At 39.6% G+C, this 16,613-nt stretch overlaps 1 protein-coding gene across 4 annotated transcripts in view; it reads left to right on the forward strand.

Annotated features, from left to right (window-relative positions):
- The window catches only part of ENAH (ENAH actin regulator), a 130,556-nt gene that overhangs the window by 104,016 nt on the left and 9,927 nt on the right, over positions 1 to 16,613 (forward strand). For 2 of the 4 annotated variants that reach the window (XM_056852811.1, XM_056852812.1), the window contains 7 exons: positions 2,334 to 3,098; positions 4,236 to 4,540; positions 4,964 to 5,097; positions 12,727 to 12,781; positions 13,334 to 13,382; positions 14,212 to 14,278; positions 15,582 to 15,663. In XM_056852811.1, coding sequence (XP_056708789.1) covers positions 2,334 to 3,098; positions 4,236 to 4,540; positions 4,964 to 5,097; positions 12,727 to 12,781; positions 13,334 to 13,382; positions 14,212 to 14,278; positions 15,582 to 15,663 — 1,457 coding nt within the window. The remainder of the gene's footprint in view (positions 1 to 2,333; positions 3,099 to 4,235; positions 4,541 to 4,963; positions 5,098 to 12,726; positions 12,782 to 13,333; positions 13,383 to 14,211; positions 14,279 to 15,581; positions 15,664 to 16,613) is intronic. The other 2 variants (XM_056852813.1, XM_056852814.1) reach the window with 2 other exon arrangements.

The raw sequence follows: 16,613 nt of genomic DNA on the forward strand, positions 1-16,613 counted from the left end.
CACAAGTACGTGAACAGAAAGCTGGATCATCTGTCTTGGGTGTCATCCATTTTTTAATCTTTCATGGCTACTTGATTCAAGGATCATTAACACAGGGCTTGCTTTGAATATTGAGCAGTGTTGAAAATGTTGAGAGATGTAGTGTGAGCATGCACACGTGTGCATGTATGTTTTTTTATGATTGAGCTCTTTGGCTGTAAAATCTAGAGCTTGAGTTGTTTCGGGTTAGTTATAGTATAATTGAATATGTTGGCATTCTCTTGTAGTTATGTAAAGATTCCCATGCCTCACTGTAGATAGAATAAATTTAACCTGCAGATAAACCCACTACAGCCAGTCCACATTTTCACTATCATGCCTGGCTGCATGAACACGTTAATCATGTTTGGTTACATCAACAGCCTAAAAGAACACGTTTTCCCCCTAGATTTTCCTATTTGGTTGCCTACAGGGATCAAGGACTGGATTGCCATGGAGTCTGGAAATTTCACTGTGGCTCCTAGTATTTTCAGCAAATGCTTTGTCTCTTAGTTTGGCTGCTGATGCTCCCAGGCAGCTCTCATTCACTCTCCCTTCTCACTTGTAACTGAAGGGGCTTTGCTAGCTTCAGAAAGCTCCATCCACCCATAATAATGAGAAGGATGCAGAATACTAGCTTTGGGGACAAAATCTTCCTCCAATGGAGACACAGTGGACTGGGGCAGTCAGGAACAGTTAAGCTAAGAGACCAGTTTTTTTAAAAAAAAATGCAAACCAAAGCTGGCAGGAAGGAAGCTGATTCATTTGAAATGTGGTATTGGAGGAGAGTTTTATGGATACCATGGACCACTAAAAAGACAAAAAAGTGGATTATAGGTCAAATCATGCCTGAATCTAGAAGCTAAATGACTAAATTGAGGCTATTGTACTTTGGTCACATTATGGGAAGACAGTAATGCTAGAAAAAGTTGAAGGCAGCAGGAAAAGAGGAAGAGATGGATTAAGATGGATTGACTTAATAAAGGAAGCCGTGGCTCTTAGTTTGCAAATGAGATGGATTGGCTTAATAAAGGAAGCCACGGCTCTTAGTTTGCAAGACCCGAGCAAGGCTGTTGATGATAGGACTTTTTGGAGGACATTGATTCTTAGGGTCACCATGAGTCGGAGGCGACTTGATGGCACTTAACACACACACACACACACAACATTCGTATTGCATTAATGCGTCCTGTATAATGGACGCTGTAGCTCCGAAGGGTAGATCCTTGAGAGTAGCCTAAAGATGATCCTAACAGCTTCTTGGGCTTATTTAATTCAGTTCAGTCTTTATTAAAGCCCACAGGCTATTCAGAAGCAGAGTAAAACAGATACAAATACCAATGTAAAATTGGTTAACGACATAAAACCTCTCTATACATCACTTGTCTTAAAATACTTACAGCTTAGGCTTATTTATGTTAACCCCTGGCCCCTACTTTCTTCGTTTCTTAAAAAATGGGGGTTTGTGTCTGTGTGAGATACCAGCTTTTACTTTGTGTTCTGATGACAAAACAGAATTACCCCTACATTTATATACTTCAATGCTTTTTGTCATAGCACATGAGGTCAGGATTAGTTTTTGTGGAAGCAATATTTAAAACATCTGGTCTTTAAAATAAGATACCCTAAAGGCTGAAAAGTAGGCATGGCCCCTAATTTTCTGGGCTGACTCCTGTATCCAAAGAAAATTTGCCAATGCTGTTCAACTGCAGCCAGTTTTTACTTGACACAGGTAGCCATGCACATGGCTGTTTACCAGCCTAACTGTTCAGTTTCTGTATTGTATACCAGTTCCAGATTAATGTCGTAGTAGTTGAAAAATTAGTGCTCTGTAAAGCAGACACTCTGTTATCTAAGCCAGTCACTTGAGGAAGAATTTTCTAATTTCTCATGTTCCGTGTGGAATTATTACTTTATAACATGAATGTATTATCTACTTTCTATGGAGGATGAGGCATATTTATTTATAGTTGCTTCTTAGTCTTAAAACAAATGTTAAGATCACTACACTTGATTCCAACTGATTGATTTTGCTGATTACCCGATAGATAATTCAGTAGCTGAGTTTCTGGTGTTTCCAGAACATGCTCGTAAATCCCAAGTATTGGCACAAATATATGACAAAATTAAAAGCATCTGTTGATAGTATATAAATTCTTCTAACAGTAATTTACTTGTGCCTAATCCTCTGGTACTAACGATAGTCTACATTTATAAATTTTGTTTGAATGCTGGTTTTGTTGCTTCATTAGCTCCCTTTTTCTCTCTTTCCTCTTTTATCCTGCCTTTGCTGCTGCTTTCCATCTTCTGTCCAGCTCCATCTTACGACAGCTCCCCGTATAGCACTTCACTTCCTGAATACTCCAGCTGCCAGCCTCCTTCAGCACCTCCTCCATCATACGCTAAAGCAATGTCAGACTGTACTCCGGATTATGCCGTAGTGACTTCTGCACAGCCAGTTTCCTCCCCCCCTACACCACCGCTAAGGCACTCTGCATCACGTTTTGCTACATCGTTGGGGTCAGCCTTCCACCCTGTTCTTCCCCATTACGCCACAGTCCCCCGTCCTCTGAACAAAACTTCTCGACCACCTTCACCTGTGAATCCCCCAGCGCCTCTGACATCAAGTGCCAAGTCCACTACTTGGTCTGCTTCTAGTTTTGCACCTCTTCCCCCATCTCCTCCGGTAATGATTAGCAGCCCTCCTGGCAAAGCCACAGGCCCAAAGCCGGTTCTACCAATTCCTGTTACCTCTCAGTTATCCCAGATGACACCATCCCCTACAGCACCTAACGGGCTTCCAGAATTGGCAAATTATCCAGCTCCTTCACCGCCTACCTCGGGTCCAACCCCAACACCACCTTCCTTTCAGCCTCTTTCACTCTCTGGACCTCAAGCTGCTTCTCCGAGCTCCCCTAATTCCTCGGCTCCCTCATCCAAGCCTAGCGTTCTCCCTTCTCCCTCTGCAGCTCCCCCTGCCTCTGTTGAGAACTCTCTAAACTCTGTGCTGGGAGACTCCTTTGCTTCTGAGCCAGTCTTGCAGACAGCCTCTCAGCCGATTGAACCTCCGTCCCAGCAGGGTAAGGCTTTCTGTTATTGCTACTAATGAACTAATCAGGAATGCACTCAAAACTAATTTGCATCCGAAACGTAATTTTTTTAATACCTTGGAAGTTGCAGTGATCTTAATACCTACCCCACTCCCACCAAACATTTGGCAAGTATGTTATGATGAATTGTGAAAATTTGACGTCGGTGCTTTTCTCATACACCAGGTTTCATGTTTTAAAGAATATTTTGGACTATTTTCTGGACATGTTTTGCTGTTTTTAATAAAAAGATTGGACATAAGCACAGTGATTAGCTTAGTGTGGATTAATCTTGACTGTTGAACAGGCTTTTCTCAGTTCCGTTTTAGTCAATAAAAATATCCAGAACCCATACTATTGCTTTGGTTATGTATGTATGTCTGTATATACACGTCAGTATGTAAATATGTAGAAATAGCTTATATTTGCAGCTGTTCCATTGATGCAAGTCATGCAGTAATCCAGCCCTCCAAGGAGAGATGGAAATCTGCCTGTATTCACAAACCAATCTCTTTATCTGTTGGTCATGAACAAGCTTTATTCCATGCTGCTTAAAATCTATTTAATAAAGGCTGGAGTGGGGGAAAATACTTATTCCACAAGCATTTTAAAATTAACTCCACTAATACATGCTTTTAATACTTCTGAGAAAGTGCATAGGTGTGAGATAAAACTAATTTAGAAGTTCTGTTTGAGCTATTTTGTCTTCTCTTAAACTAGCTAAAATAGAAGGGCCTGATAAAAATAGATGTGCATTTTAAGCTTATACCTGGGACACACATCATTTTGGTGCTATGATCATTAACTTGTATTCAGAGGTTCTGTTTTTCTTCACCCATTATTTATATGCCATTCAAAATCTACAGGATATTGTGCCTTTCAGAGGAGTGGCATGAATTCTGATTTAAACAACACTGTTTATTACTGAGAAGCTTTTGAGGGTTGGTTTTTTTGAGTTAATTGTTGGCTTGTTACTCTTAAAGTACACATTATACTGGGGAATACTTTTTATAGTGTTTAGGTGAGTTTCATATGGAATTAGGATTCTTGTGAAGGTATGTAAATTTTTTGATTGTATTCAGTTGTCACAATTTTTGTTTGGGTTTTTTCTGTTTGTCTTTTAATTAGGTGTTATCCAAGGGCCACCTGCACCTCCACCACCCCCACCTCTTCCAGCTGGCCCTGTTCAGTCCCCATCAGCCGCCCCAGCTCCCCCAGGGCCGCCACCGCCACCACCTCTTCCACCATCAGGGCCGCCACCCCCTCCCCCACCCCCTCCTCCTCCACCCCTCCCTAACCAGGTTCCTCTTCCACCTCCTGCCCCTCCTCTGCCTGCCACTGGTTTTTCCATGGGATCGATGTCTGAAGACCACCGCCCTTTAACAGGACTAGCAGCTGCTCTTGCTGGAGCCAAACTTAGAAAAGTATCTCGGGTATGTACAGTTATAATTTAAAAAATATATATATATATATATATATATATATATATATATATATATATATATATATATATATATATATATATATATATAAATGTACCAAATCAAGGTTGTTGTGTCTTCACAGGTCTTCTTATTGTGAATGATGAGAATAAGTTGATGATAAAGTATCTCTAAAATGCCCATGCAGAATTTTATCAATATTAACTGTACTGCCTAATAGGCCACTATCAGCCTGTGTCTAAGCTTTTGGTAATTCAAATCTAGAATAGTTGTTCATATGCTTTAAAGATTACCTAGATTTTCAAATACACAAAGGATGCATATGAACAACTATTCTAGATTTGAATATAAAAGTAGATACTTCCTAACAGTGTAATTCCCATGTAACTTTAATTTTGTCCTTCTCAATTTCAGAATGAAGACTCTCCTAATCCAAGTGGAGGAACAAGCTCTGCTTCACCTAAAACAGATGCTGGGCGTGGAAATGGGCCACTACCCCTAGGAGGAAGTGGATTAATGGAGGAAATGAGTGCACTGCTGGCCAGGAGGTAAGAATAATTTGACCTTTACAGAAATCTTTGCAGTAGTTTAAGAGTAATCTGTAAGAAATTTAGTCCATGCATTAATTCATGCAGTATGCACTGGCAAATGTGTGTTTCCCACTATGTGAATTGGGAGTTGCAGACATCCCATCTCCCTGATGCTTGTATCTTTCTGAAATACATGTGGTATAAATTCAAATTTTAAAATGTACATAAAAACATAATGTTTTCTGTTCTCCTGAACTTTCTACCTGAAACACTAGGGTTATGGCTTCTGTATTCCAATCGCCCAAATCCAGGCAGTCTAATTGGTACACTGCAAATCAAGTATACCAGTTTTTGCATTCGTGTTAGTTGGTCACCTTCTAGTAGGTATTGCAAAAAGGAGGGGAAGGATCTTGTTTTTACTTGTTTGCTCATGCTTTCTTACCAAACAGCAGCAAAGGTTGTTAGCTGGAGAGGGGTAGCAAGCTGCTCTGTCCTGATGTCTTTGACTCTGTTGCTTCATGGTTCTGAATTGCTCAGTTAATGTCCAAGTTGAAGTTCTGGCTATTGGGGTGCACTTATTTTTTCTCCAAAGTTTTGAATCCTCAGCAAAAAGTACTTTCTCTTAGTTTGTAGTAGTAGCTGGGGTAGAAAAAAATGGAAGTCCTCATAGTCATGCAGAGGTCATCTCTAGTCTCTTGCTATGTATACTTTTGCCATCACCTGAATTAAGGTATGCAGTCAGGAAGAACAGTGCCTTCTCTGTTGTGGCTCCCAAAAAGTCTCCCAAATAGCCATTTGCTTGGCAACAGCTTGATGAGTTTTTGGTGCAATTTAAAGGCTTGATTTTTGTATTATATGTTTAAAGGAATGCTTATTGTTTATCTTGATGCTTTTAGCAATCTGCTCCTCATATTAACTGACACTTCTTATGTCAGACCCTGTGCTTCTTTCTGTTCACTTAATTAGGGCATACCGTCCAATTTTTAAAAGAAACCTTTTGCCTTTGTTGGCTTTCTTGACTTGGGTAGTTAACTATGCAGACATTCTTTTAGACTTGGCATTACCTTCTCCAACCTGGGGAATTCAAGGTACTGCCAAGTATAAAAGGATGCCTCCTTGGTTAATGACCCAAGTCAAGGAAGCCATCAAAGGCAAAAAAAAAGGCTTATTCTAAAAAGTGGAAGTTCTGCCCCAGTGACGTGAACAGAAGGTAGCGCAGGGTCTGTAAGTTAATAATTATGCAAGCAAAAAGAAATTTTGAGGAGCAGAGTGCTAAACTGGCCAGAGAAACAGTTGGACCATTGGATGACCAAGGACTAAAATGATTGCTGAAGAAAGATGGGGAGATGTCAGAAAAGCTAAATGAATTTTCTGCATCTGCATTCACTTTAGAAAGTGTGGGGCATGTACCCAGGCCACAGCCACTATTTTCAGGAAATCTGAAGTACTGAGTCAAATTAAGACAATGAGAGATGTTCTAGACTTGTAAGGGAAGGAGATTACAAACCAATAAGCCTCCAGGTCTGGATGGCATACACCTGTGGAATCTCAGGTAATTCAAATGTGAGATTATTGATCTACACACCAATATATATAACATGTCACTAAAATGAGCCACTGTACCAGAGGCTTGCACAGCAGTATATGTTAGACCAGTTTTTAAAAAAGGGGTCTGGAGGGGAACCAGGAAATTACAGGCCAGTTAGTCTAATGTCTGTTCCAGGCAAATTAATAAAAAACTGTAATCAAAGATAGAATTGTCGAAGGCTTTCACGGTCAGAGTTCATTGGTTCTTGTAGGTTATCCGGGCTGTGTAACCGTGGTCTTGGAATTTTCTTTCCTGACGTTTCGCCAGCAACTGTGGCAGGCATCTTCAGAGTAGTAACACTGAAGGACAGTGTCTCTCAGTGTCAAGGGTGTAGGAAGAGTAATATATAGTCAGAAAGGGGTTGGGTTTGAGCTGAGTATTGTCCTGCAAAAGTATTGTCCTGTAAGTATCAAGATAATGTGCTAATGAGGGTATGGTATGTTAATATGGAACCATTGTATCCTGAAGTGATCTGTTAATGTGTGTAATCCAAAACTAATCTGTATGGCTATTGTTGAATGTTGTCTTTGTCTGGAGGTTTTTCAGGGCAGGAAGCCAAGCCTTATTCATTCTTAAACTCTCCTCTTTTCTGTTAAAGTTGTGCTGATGTTTATGAATTTCAATGGCTTCTCTGTGCAATCTGACAAAATAGTTGGTAGAATTGTCCAGTCTTTCAGTGTCTTGGAATAAGACCCTGTGTCCTGTTTGTGTCAGTCCATGTTCAGCCACTGCTGATTTCTCAGGTTGGCCAAGTCTGCAGTATCTTTCATGTTCTTTTATCCTTGTTTGTATGCTGCGTTTTGTGGTCCCGATGTAAACTTCTCCACAGCTGCAAGGTATACGATATACTCCTGCAGAGGTGAGGGGGTCTCTTTTGTCTTTTGCTGATCGTAGCATTTGTTGTATTTTCTTGGTGGGTTTAAACACTGTTTGTAGGTTATGTTTTTTCAAAAGTTTCTCCATTCTATCAGTGACTCCTTTAATAAATGGCAAGAATACCTTTCCTATGGGAGACTGTTTTTCTTGAGTTTTCTGATTTTTGTTTGGTTCAATGGCCCTTCTGATTTCATTTTTGGAGTAGCCGTTTGCTAGCAGTGCGTGATTTAGATGGTTAGTTTCTTCCTTGAGAAACTGTGGTTCACAGATCCGTCTTGCACGGTCCATTAATGTTTTGATTATTCCTCTTTTCTGTCGGGGGTGGTGGTTGGAGTTTTTGTGTAAGTAGCGATCTGTGTGAGTTGGTTTCCGGTAGACCTTGTGACCTAACTGAAGGTTTGATTTACGGATGACAAGGGTATCAAGAAATGGGAGTTTACCCTCAATTTCCTTTTCCATGGTAAACTGAATGTTTGGATGGATATTATTAAGATGGTTTAGAAAGTCCATTAATTTTTCTTCACCATGGCTCCAAATGGTAAATGTATCATCTACGAACCTGAACCAGACTGTAGGTTTGTAAGGTGCTGATTCTAATGCTGTCTTTTCAAAATATTCCATGTAAAAGTTTGCTATTACTGGACTGAGTGGACTTCCCATAGCTACTCCATCAATCTGTTCATAAAATTCTTGATCCCATAGGAAATAACTTGTTGTCAAACAATGGTGAAATAAGGCTGTTATATCTTCTGGAAAAATCTGGTTAATCAATGACACAAATCTCATTGATTAACCAGATTTTTCCAGAAGATATAACAGCCTTATTTCACCATTGTTTGACAACAAGTTATTTCCTATGGGATCAAGAATTTTATGAACAGATTGATGGAGTAGCTATGGGAAGTCCACTCAGTCCAGTAATAGCAAACTTTTACATGGAATATTTTGAAAAGACAGCATTAGAATCAGCACCTTACAAACCTACAGTCTGGTTCAGGTTCGTAGATGATACATTTACCATTTGGAGCCATGGTGAAGAAAAATTAATGGACTTTCTAAACCATCTTAATAATATCCATCCAAACATTCAGTTTACCATGGAAAAGGAAATTGAGGGTAAACTCCCATTTCTTGATACCCTTGTCATCCGTAAATCAAACCTTCAGTTAGGTCACAAGGTCTACCGGAAACCAACTCACACAGATCGCTACTTACACAAAAACTCCAACCACCACCCCCGACAGAAAAGAGGAATAATCAAAACATTAATGGACCGTGCAAGACGGATCTGTGAACCACAGTTTCTCAAGGAAGAAACTAACCATCTAAATCACGCACTGCTAGCAAACGGCTACTCCAAAAATGAAATCAGAAGGGCCATTGAACCAAACAAAAATCAGAAAACTCAAGAAAAACAGTCTCCCATAGGAAAGGTATTCTTGCCATTTATTAAAGGAGTCACTGATAGAATGGAGAAACTTTTGAAAAAACATAACCTACAAACAGTGTTTAAACCCACCAAGAAAATACAACAAATGCTACGATCAGCAAAAGACAAAAGAGACCCCCTCACCTCTGCAGGAGTATATCGTATACCTTGCAGCTGTGGAGAAGTTTACATCGGGACCACAAAACGCAGCATACAAACAAGGATAAAAGAACATGAAAGATACTGCAGACTTGGCCAACCTGAGAAATCAGCAGTGGCTGAACATGGACTGACACAAACAGGACACAGGGTCTTATTCCAAGACACTGAAAGACTGGACAATTCTACCAACTATTTTGTCAGATTGCACAGAGAAGCCATTGAAATTCATAAACATCAGCACAACTTTAACAGAAAAGAGGAGAGTTTAAGAATGAATAAGGCTTGGCTTCCTGCCCTGAAAAACCTCCAGACAAAGACAACATTCAACAATAGCCATACAGATTAGTTTTGGATTACACACATTAACAGATCACTTCAGGATACAATGGTTCCATATTAACATACCATACCCTCATTAGCACATTATCTTGATACTTACAGGACAATACTTTTGCAGGACAATACTCAGCTCAAACCCAACCCCTTTCTGACTATATATTACTCTTCCTACACCCTTGACACTGAGAGACACTGTCCTTCAGTGTTACTACTCTGAAGATGCCTGCCACAGTTGCTGGCGAAACGTCAGGAAAGAAAATTCCAAGACCACGGTTACACAGCCCGGATAACCTACAAGAACCAAAGATAGAATTATTACACTTACAGAGGAACAAAGCCTGCTGAGGAAAAACCAGCATGGCTTCTGCAAAAGGAAGTCCTGCTTCATCAACCTTTTGAAGTTCTTTGAGAAAATGAATAAGCATGTAGATAACCTTAACGAATAGACATTATATACTTGGACTTTCAAAAGGGTTTTGATAGGTACGTCACTTCTAAGTAAGTCATGTTATAAGAGGACAAGTCCTTTTATGGATGAAAAATTGGTTAAATGAGAAGAAGCAAAGAGTAGGGATAAATGGAGTATTCTTTCAATGGAAGACATAAGCAGTAGGGTCTCACGAGGATTGGTATTGGGTCTGGTGCTAGTTAATTTGTTCATAAACTATCAGGAACTGGGAGGTGAGTAGTGTAGTGGCCAAGTTTGCAGGTGACATAAAATTATTCAGGATTCTGTGGCAAAAGCCAAGGCTGACTGAAATGCTCCAGGAGGATCTCTACAAATTGGGTGAGTTAGCAGTAATGTGGCAAATGAGGTTGAGTGTAGCTGAGTATAAGGTGATGCACATTGGAGTGAAAATCCAAGACAGTTTTTAGGGGAAGATTGAACTTTCAGTCCTTGGACATTCAAAAGACTTTTGACAAACTACTTCACCAAGCAGTTCAAGTTCAATTGTAGGTAAGTGCATGCTAATAAGGTGTGACCGAGAGGGGGAGAGACCTTAGGGTTGTAAAGGATAGCTCAATGAAAATGTCAACCCAGTGCACCACAGCAGTAAAAAAGACAAACTCTATGCTGTGGATTATTAGGAAAGGGACTGAACTACCAATATTATAATGCCCCTGTGTAGATCTATGGTGAGGCCTCATTTAGAATATTGTGTGTCGTTCTGGTTACAGTACCTCAAAACGGAGAGGGAGAGAGAGGGGGAGGGAGGGAGAGGGGGAGAGAGAGAGAGAATGAGAATTTACCATCAAGTCAGAGCTGACTTAACAGCAGACCATGTAGGGGTTTCTAGGCAAGAGCTGTTCAGTTTGCCATTGTGTGCCTCTGTGTCACAACTCTGGTATTCTTTGGTCGTCTCCCATCTAAATACTAGCCAGGGTCAGGGCTGAGAGTGTGTGACTGGCCCAAAGTCACCCAGCAAGCTTCCATGACGCAAGTGGGGATTTGAACCTGGGTTTCCCGACACCTTAACCACTACACCACTTGCTGTCTTAGGAGCATGATAGAGGTTTATAAAATTATGCAAGGGGTAGAGAGAATGGACAAGGAGAACTTTATCTCCCTCTCACAAAATACTAGAACTCAAGGACATCCAATGAACTTGATGGGCTGTAGGATGAACAAAAGGAAATAATTCGTTACTCGCTGAGTGATTAAAATGTGGAATTCGCTGCCAGTGGATGCAGTGATAGCCACAGGCATAGAAAGCTTTAAAAGAGGATTAGACAGATTCATGAAGGATAGGTTTGTTAGTGGCTACTAGCCATGGTGACTAAAGGGAACCTTCACATTTAGAGGCAGTAAACCTCTGAATGCCAATGCCAGAAGGCAACATTTGGGAACAGCATCAGTCTCTGTGCCCTGTTGTTGGCCCTCCAGAGTAACTGGTTAGCCACTGTGTGAGACAGATGTTGAACTAGATGGACCACTGGTCTGATCCAGCAGGGCTCTTCTGGTGTTCTTAGCTACCTAAGCTTTCTATACACTGTTTCTAATGCCTTTTTGTACAACAGTTTCCTGTTAGATTTTAAGCTATTGTTCGTGTCTTTTTAATTAGCCTACTCTGCTGGCAGTTTCTTTTCCAAGTTGTCATGCTGCTTTTTTATTATTGCCAATGTTGTATTTTTATATAATTTATGTTTTATTCCTCATCTGCGTTGGAAGTTTTCTTTGGAGTTGCATAGCTGAGAATATGAGATTTAAATATTTTGAATACACAAATAGTAGTTGATGGGGCAGAAATTTTGCTTATTGGCCACAAGACAAGCAAAGAGGGAGATAAAGCATGAACATACAAACATAAGAAAAGCCATGATGGATCAGACCAAGGCCCATCAAGTCCAGCAATCTGTTCACACAGTGGCCACCCAGGTGCTTTTAGGGAGCCCACAAGCAAAACTGCTGCAGCAGCATTATCCTGCCTGTGTTCCACAGTGCCTAATATAATAGGCATGCTCATCTGATCCTGGACAGAATAGATATGCATCATGACTAGTTTCCATTTTGACTAGTAGCCATGGGTAGCCCTATCCTCCATGAAACATGTCCATTCCCCTCTTAAAGCCTTCCAAGTTGGCAGCCATCACCACATCCTGGGGCAAAGAGCATGGTATCATCGCTTGCTTGTATTTCAGTCAAAAGTAAGACTTACCTCATTGGCTAGAATAATACGGCTGGAGAGGGAACATGTTTTTCACTACACAGTTGAATAGAATACTGCCTGCACATTTTGCCTTGTATTTGGACACATGAAGCTGCCTTATACTGAGTCATACTACTGGTCTATCAAAGTCAGTACTGTCTACTCTGACTGGCAACAGCTTCCTAGAGCTTAACATCAAGGTATTCCACATTGCCTACTTCCTGATCTTTTTTTTTTTTAATTGGAAGTGCCTGGGATTGAACCTGGGGCCTTCTGGATGCAATGCAGATGTTCTATCATTGAACCATGACCCTATCCAATTTTTGGAATGACAAAGGCTTTTTTACATGAAAGCTGGGAACTCTGGTCAACTGGGCTATTTGGCAACCTAGACTTCTATGTACTATTAACAGCTGGCTTAGTGTGCCTTGATTACTGTAAGCATTTGATGATGTGTTAAGCAACATTTGTGTGCTCAGGGCTACCCCATGCTTTAATATGGGACAATTTTTTTGAAGTTGAAAAAAAATGATAGGAAAGTCATATCTTGGCAGTTTCGTTTTCTAAGGAGTGACTGAGAATGCACTTTCTTTCCCTACTTAAAGGAGAAGAATTGCTGAGAAAGGATCATCAGAAGTTGAACCAAAAGATGAAAAGAATGTAAGTTAATAAATTTATATTGCTGGTTTGTATTATGCAGTTTAATTACAACTGAATTATACATTTTAACACTTCAATTCACTTTTATCTGTGTTAGCCATAAGCCATAACAAAGAACAGCTAGCCTTTTAAATTTAAGAGAAAATTTGTCTTGATAGTTTGCCCTAGTAGAATATATTGCATTAGTGCTTCAGGGGATACAACTTTGATAGATCATGTTGGAAAGTCTTTTAGTTCCATGCTGCTTTTGAGATTTTATGTCTGTACCTTCTAAAAGTTGTATTTCTGTTTAAATCTAATTGTACAGTTGACTGGCGTTGAAAGATTATTGTAAGCAGGGGCCTCATGGCACCTTATTAGTCTTTACGTTTTTAGTCTAGCGTAATCTTTCATGGTCTCAAACCCATTTTGTCTAGTCTGATAAAGAGGATACAGTCCTTGAAAGCATACGCTACAATAAGAAGTTGTTATCTTTAAGGTTCTTGAAGATTCATGTTTATTTTTTTGCTGAAGCAAACTTATATCCCTCTCTTTCTAACCTAATTTACACAGGAAGAGCCAGAGCCTTCAGCATCTAAGCCTCCTTCAACAAGCACACCTGGTAAGTGGGATAAATCAGGTAAAGCAAGACGTTTTACAGTTTTCGTGTAATTTGTACAGCATAGTCTGGTATTGCGCAACGTGGACACTTTTTGATGAAAGGACGTTTCTTTAACAAAATGTGAAGAAATTGGAACCAGTCCATAAATTCTGAGTTTTGTTTGTACTACACAGATACATGTAAATATGTAGTATTTGAGCTTGTTATAAACACTGTATATTTGTTGTACAGTGCTTAGTTTAAATTCATGTCTAAAAGAACTTACTGCAAAAATGAGAAGGATGGACATTTTTTCTAAGAACATCAGGTAAGGCGTTATACATCAAGATATGTGCCCCTTGCTTTTAAGGAAGAACCATTTTTCTAGAAAAATAAAATAAATGCCAAAGTGGAACTTGTCCTGAATAAATTGGTTCTCCTTTTTGTTTGATGATTAAACAACAAGCTTCCTATCAAACATTTGTTCTGGCCTGGTTCCTCAGCCACCTTTAGCATATCAGAGAAGGCTTTGGCAGAGTTGGTATATTGTTGGTACTTTGCTTTATAGCGTTTGCTCCCAACTGAATTAAAGTCAAACATGTAAACCTCTGGTTTACTCAGTGTATTACTTATACTTAGCACTTGGCGTTGCCGCCTCTGGACTTTTGTGGCATCCATGATGGCTGTAGAAAAGCTCCTTTCCCCTAAGCACTTGAATGCATCCCGAAAGTACAGTGCAGTCCTAAACCAAGTTGATGTCACTGGGCTTAGAAGGGTGAAACTGTATTAAAGACTGCACTTAGTCATTTATTTACACAAATCTAATGTCCATTGAATTTATTTCATGCAGAACTAACAAGGAAGCCTTGGGAGAGAACAAACACAATGAATGGAAGCAAGTCTCCTATTATTTCAAGGTATTTGTCACCACAAATATTTAGATCATAAGTATTTTACAAAAGTTTTAGACACTTTTTTATGGCTATAGAGAGATCAAGCGGTACTTAGAAAAGTGAGGGAATAAAGTCATTTTTATAGCCCTTAAAAGGTTAGTTCTCTATAAAGACTAGTTTTACATCATATTCAGAGTATCCAATGACAGATGTGTTGACCTGGGAAAAGCGAGGTTAAATTTTAGACTGAAGTGGAGTAAAGATATGTGAGGCTTGAGATGGTTGGTAAAGATCGGAGAAACATGTTTTTGTTTCGTGTGTCCTGCTATTTACAAATTGTATATTTAGGGAAACTATAGAAACAAAAGCCTCTTCAGAATTTAGAATCTCACATTGTAGATTCGTTCAGGTACTGGTTATGATTAGACTTTCCATATGCAAGTATTTCCAAGAATATATTATTTACAAGCGGGAACCTGTGAGTAACTCATGGGGGGAAGGGGAATTCCGGCGCCACTTGTCCCTGCTTTCTCCTGCAGCTTCTTTTTCCCCAGCAGTTGCCTGTTATCCAGAGAAGTTTTGTCTTGTTAAAATAGATTATCACAAGCTTTAATATCAGTGGTGGCAATACACTGAAATCATGATACTCTGAAGAGGCTATGTTGAGGTACTGCAGCGTTCATATGTGGGTGGACACTGGATATGATGTCCTAGAACTTGATTTATATTTTGATGGCCATCATGTTCACAGATTTAAAATCTTAATTAATATATCTAATTAAAGTTTAAAATTGATTGTGTCTTTGCATGAGGAACATAAAAATTCTATGATACAGTGATCTATTGTAATACTTTAGTTACCATATAGGTGGATTTTTGAGTTACTGAGATTGTGTTCAACTTTTTTTTTTTTTTACTGCTGCTTTCATTATCTGACTTGTATCGGACAGTATTCTGGTATCCTCCAGCTTCATATGTGCAGGAGGAACAATTTGATCAGGATTATCAGGGTGGAAAGGTGATACCTATTTTATTACCCTATGAATGTAAGCATTCACAGCCATTGCCACATCCTGCTTTTCTAGGAACAAGGAAGGATTCAGTAGTATTCCTAGACTTTGAATCTACTATATAGTAGAAAGACAACCCCACCACCAACAGATAAAATCCATCATTCCCCAAGAGTTTGGTTTCCATTTTGTGATCAGAATTCACCCCATACGACAGTATTTCGTACAGTCCGTTTAGAGCCTACTGACAATATCTGTTTAAAAATGTTGAATTGTTGGTGGTAAATTCACAAATATCTGTCTTTGTTTCTTTATAGACCAAAATCTGCAGCCTCCTCTGGGCAACCCAGTACAAATGGAGTACAGTCTGAAGGGCTAGACTATGACAGATTGAAACAGGTATATATTGTATTCTTAGTAAATATCTTATGCTTTCACTAGCATTTCAGGCTGTATCTAGAAAAGCCTGCCCGAAAAGGAACCATCTTTTGGAAACAAGCTTAACTTTCTGTTTCATCAAAAGAGAAAGGACATCACAGTGAAAACTGCATCTTGCTAACTGAGACCAGGGAGTTAGTGTACAAGTTTTTCATGCCATGAGGAAAAACAAGCTAAAGTTCCAAAACCAAGTGGTGACAGTAAAATCAGATTCCGCTGTCTTACATAATATCCTACCCAAGCAATTTAACACAGATATCACAGTGATGGATGTGTGCATAACAAAAAACTTCCAGTACAATTACAAAGTAAAAAATAGAATTAGTACCATATAAACAATGAATGAGAAGAAAGGGATAAATATCAACATTTATACAGTATGTACAACAAAAGTACTTCGCATGTCCAACTAAGAAAAATGTAATGATGTTTTTTTTACCTCTGCTGCTATAAGGTAATTTGAATTATTTCTTTGTTGGTTTTTGCAGTTAGGGCATATCTCCTTTAATACTATGGTAATTAATTATACAGGCCTAGAACAGGACATAGCTACAACTGTGCCAGCATGCTAGCTATTATCTTTTCTCCAACTGAGGCTTCAGCGTCTTGATTCGTGGGTTATTTCCCTCCATCTTCAGGGTAGGCAGGACTAAATTTTTATTGGCTTCCTGTCTTCCCCTGGCGGGAAATAGCCTGCAAAACCCCAGTTCCGTCCTGCCTCGGAAGAGTGAGCAGGGTGTAAGCATACCTCTATGCTTACCAGTTAGGAATACCTACCGATTTAAATTCAGCTCCTTTTGGTTTTTTCCCCCCCGTCTTTATTGTTTGTCTTCAGTGTTGTGCTGACTTGCCCTCCCCCTCTCCTTCGTTTTTGTTGGGTGAGAGACGGTGGCAGGGAGTAAATTTTGATC

This window comes from Euleptes europaea, chromosome 7, assembly GCF_029931775.1.
Source record: "Euleptes europaea isolate rEulEur1 chromosome 7, rEulEur1.hap1, whole genome shotgun sequence".
Classification (NCBI taxonomy): Eukaryota; Metazoa; Chordata; class Lepidosauria; order Squamata; family Sphaerodactylidae; genus Euleptes; species Euleptes europaea.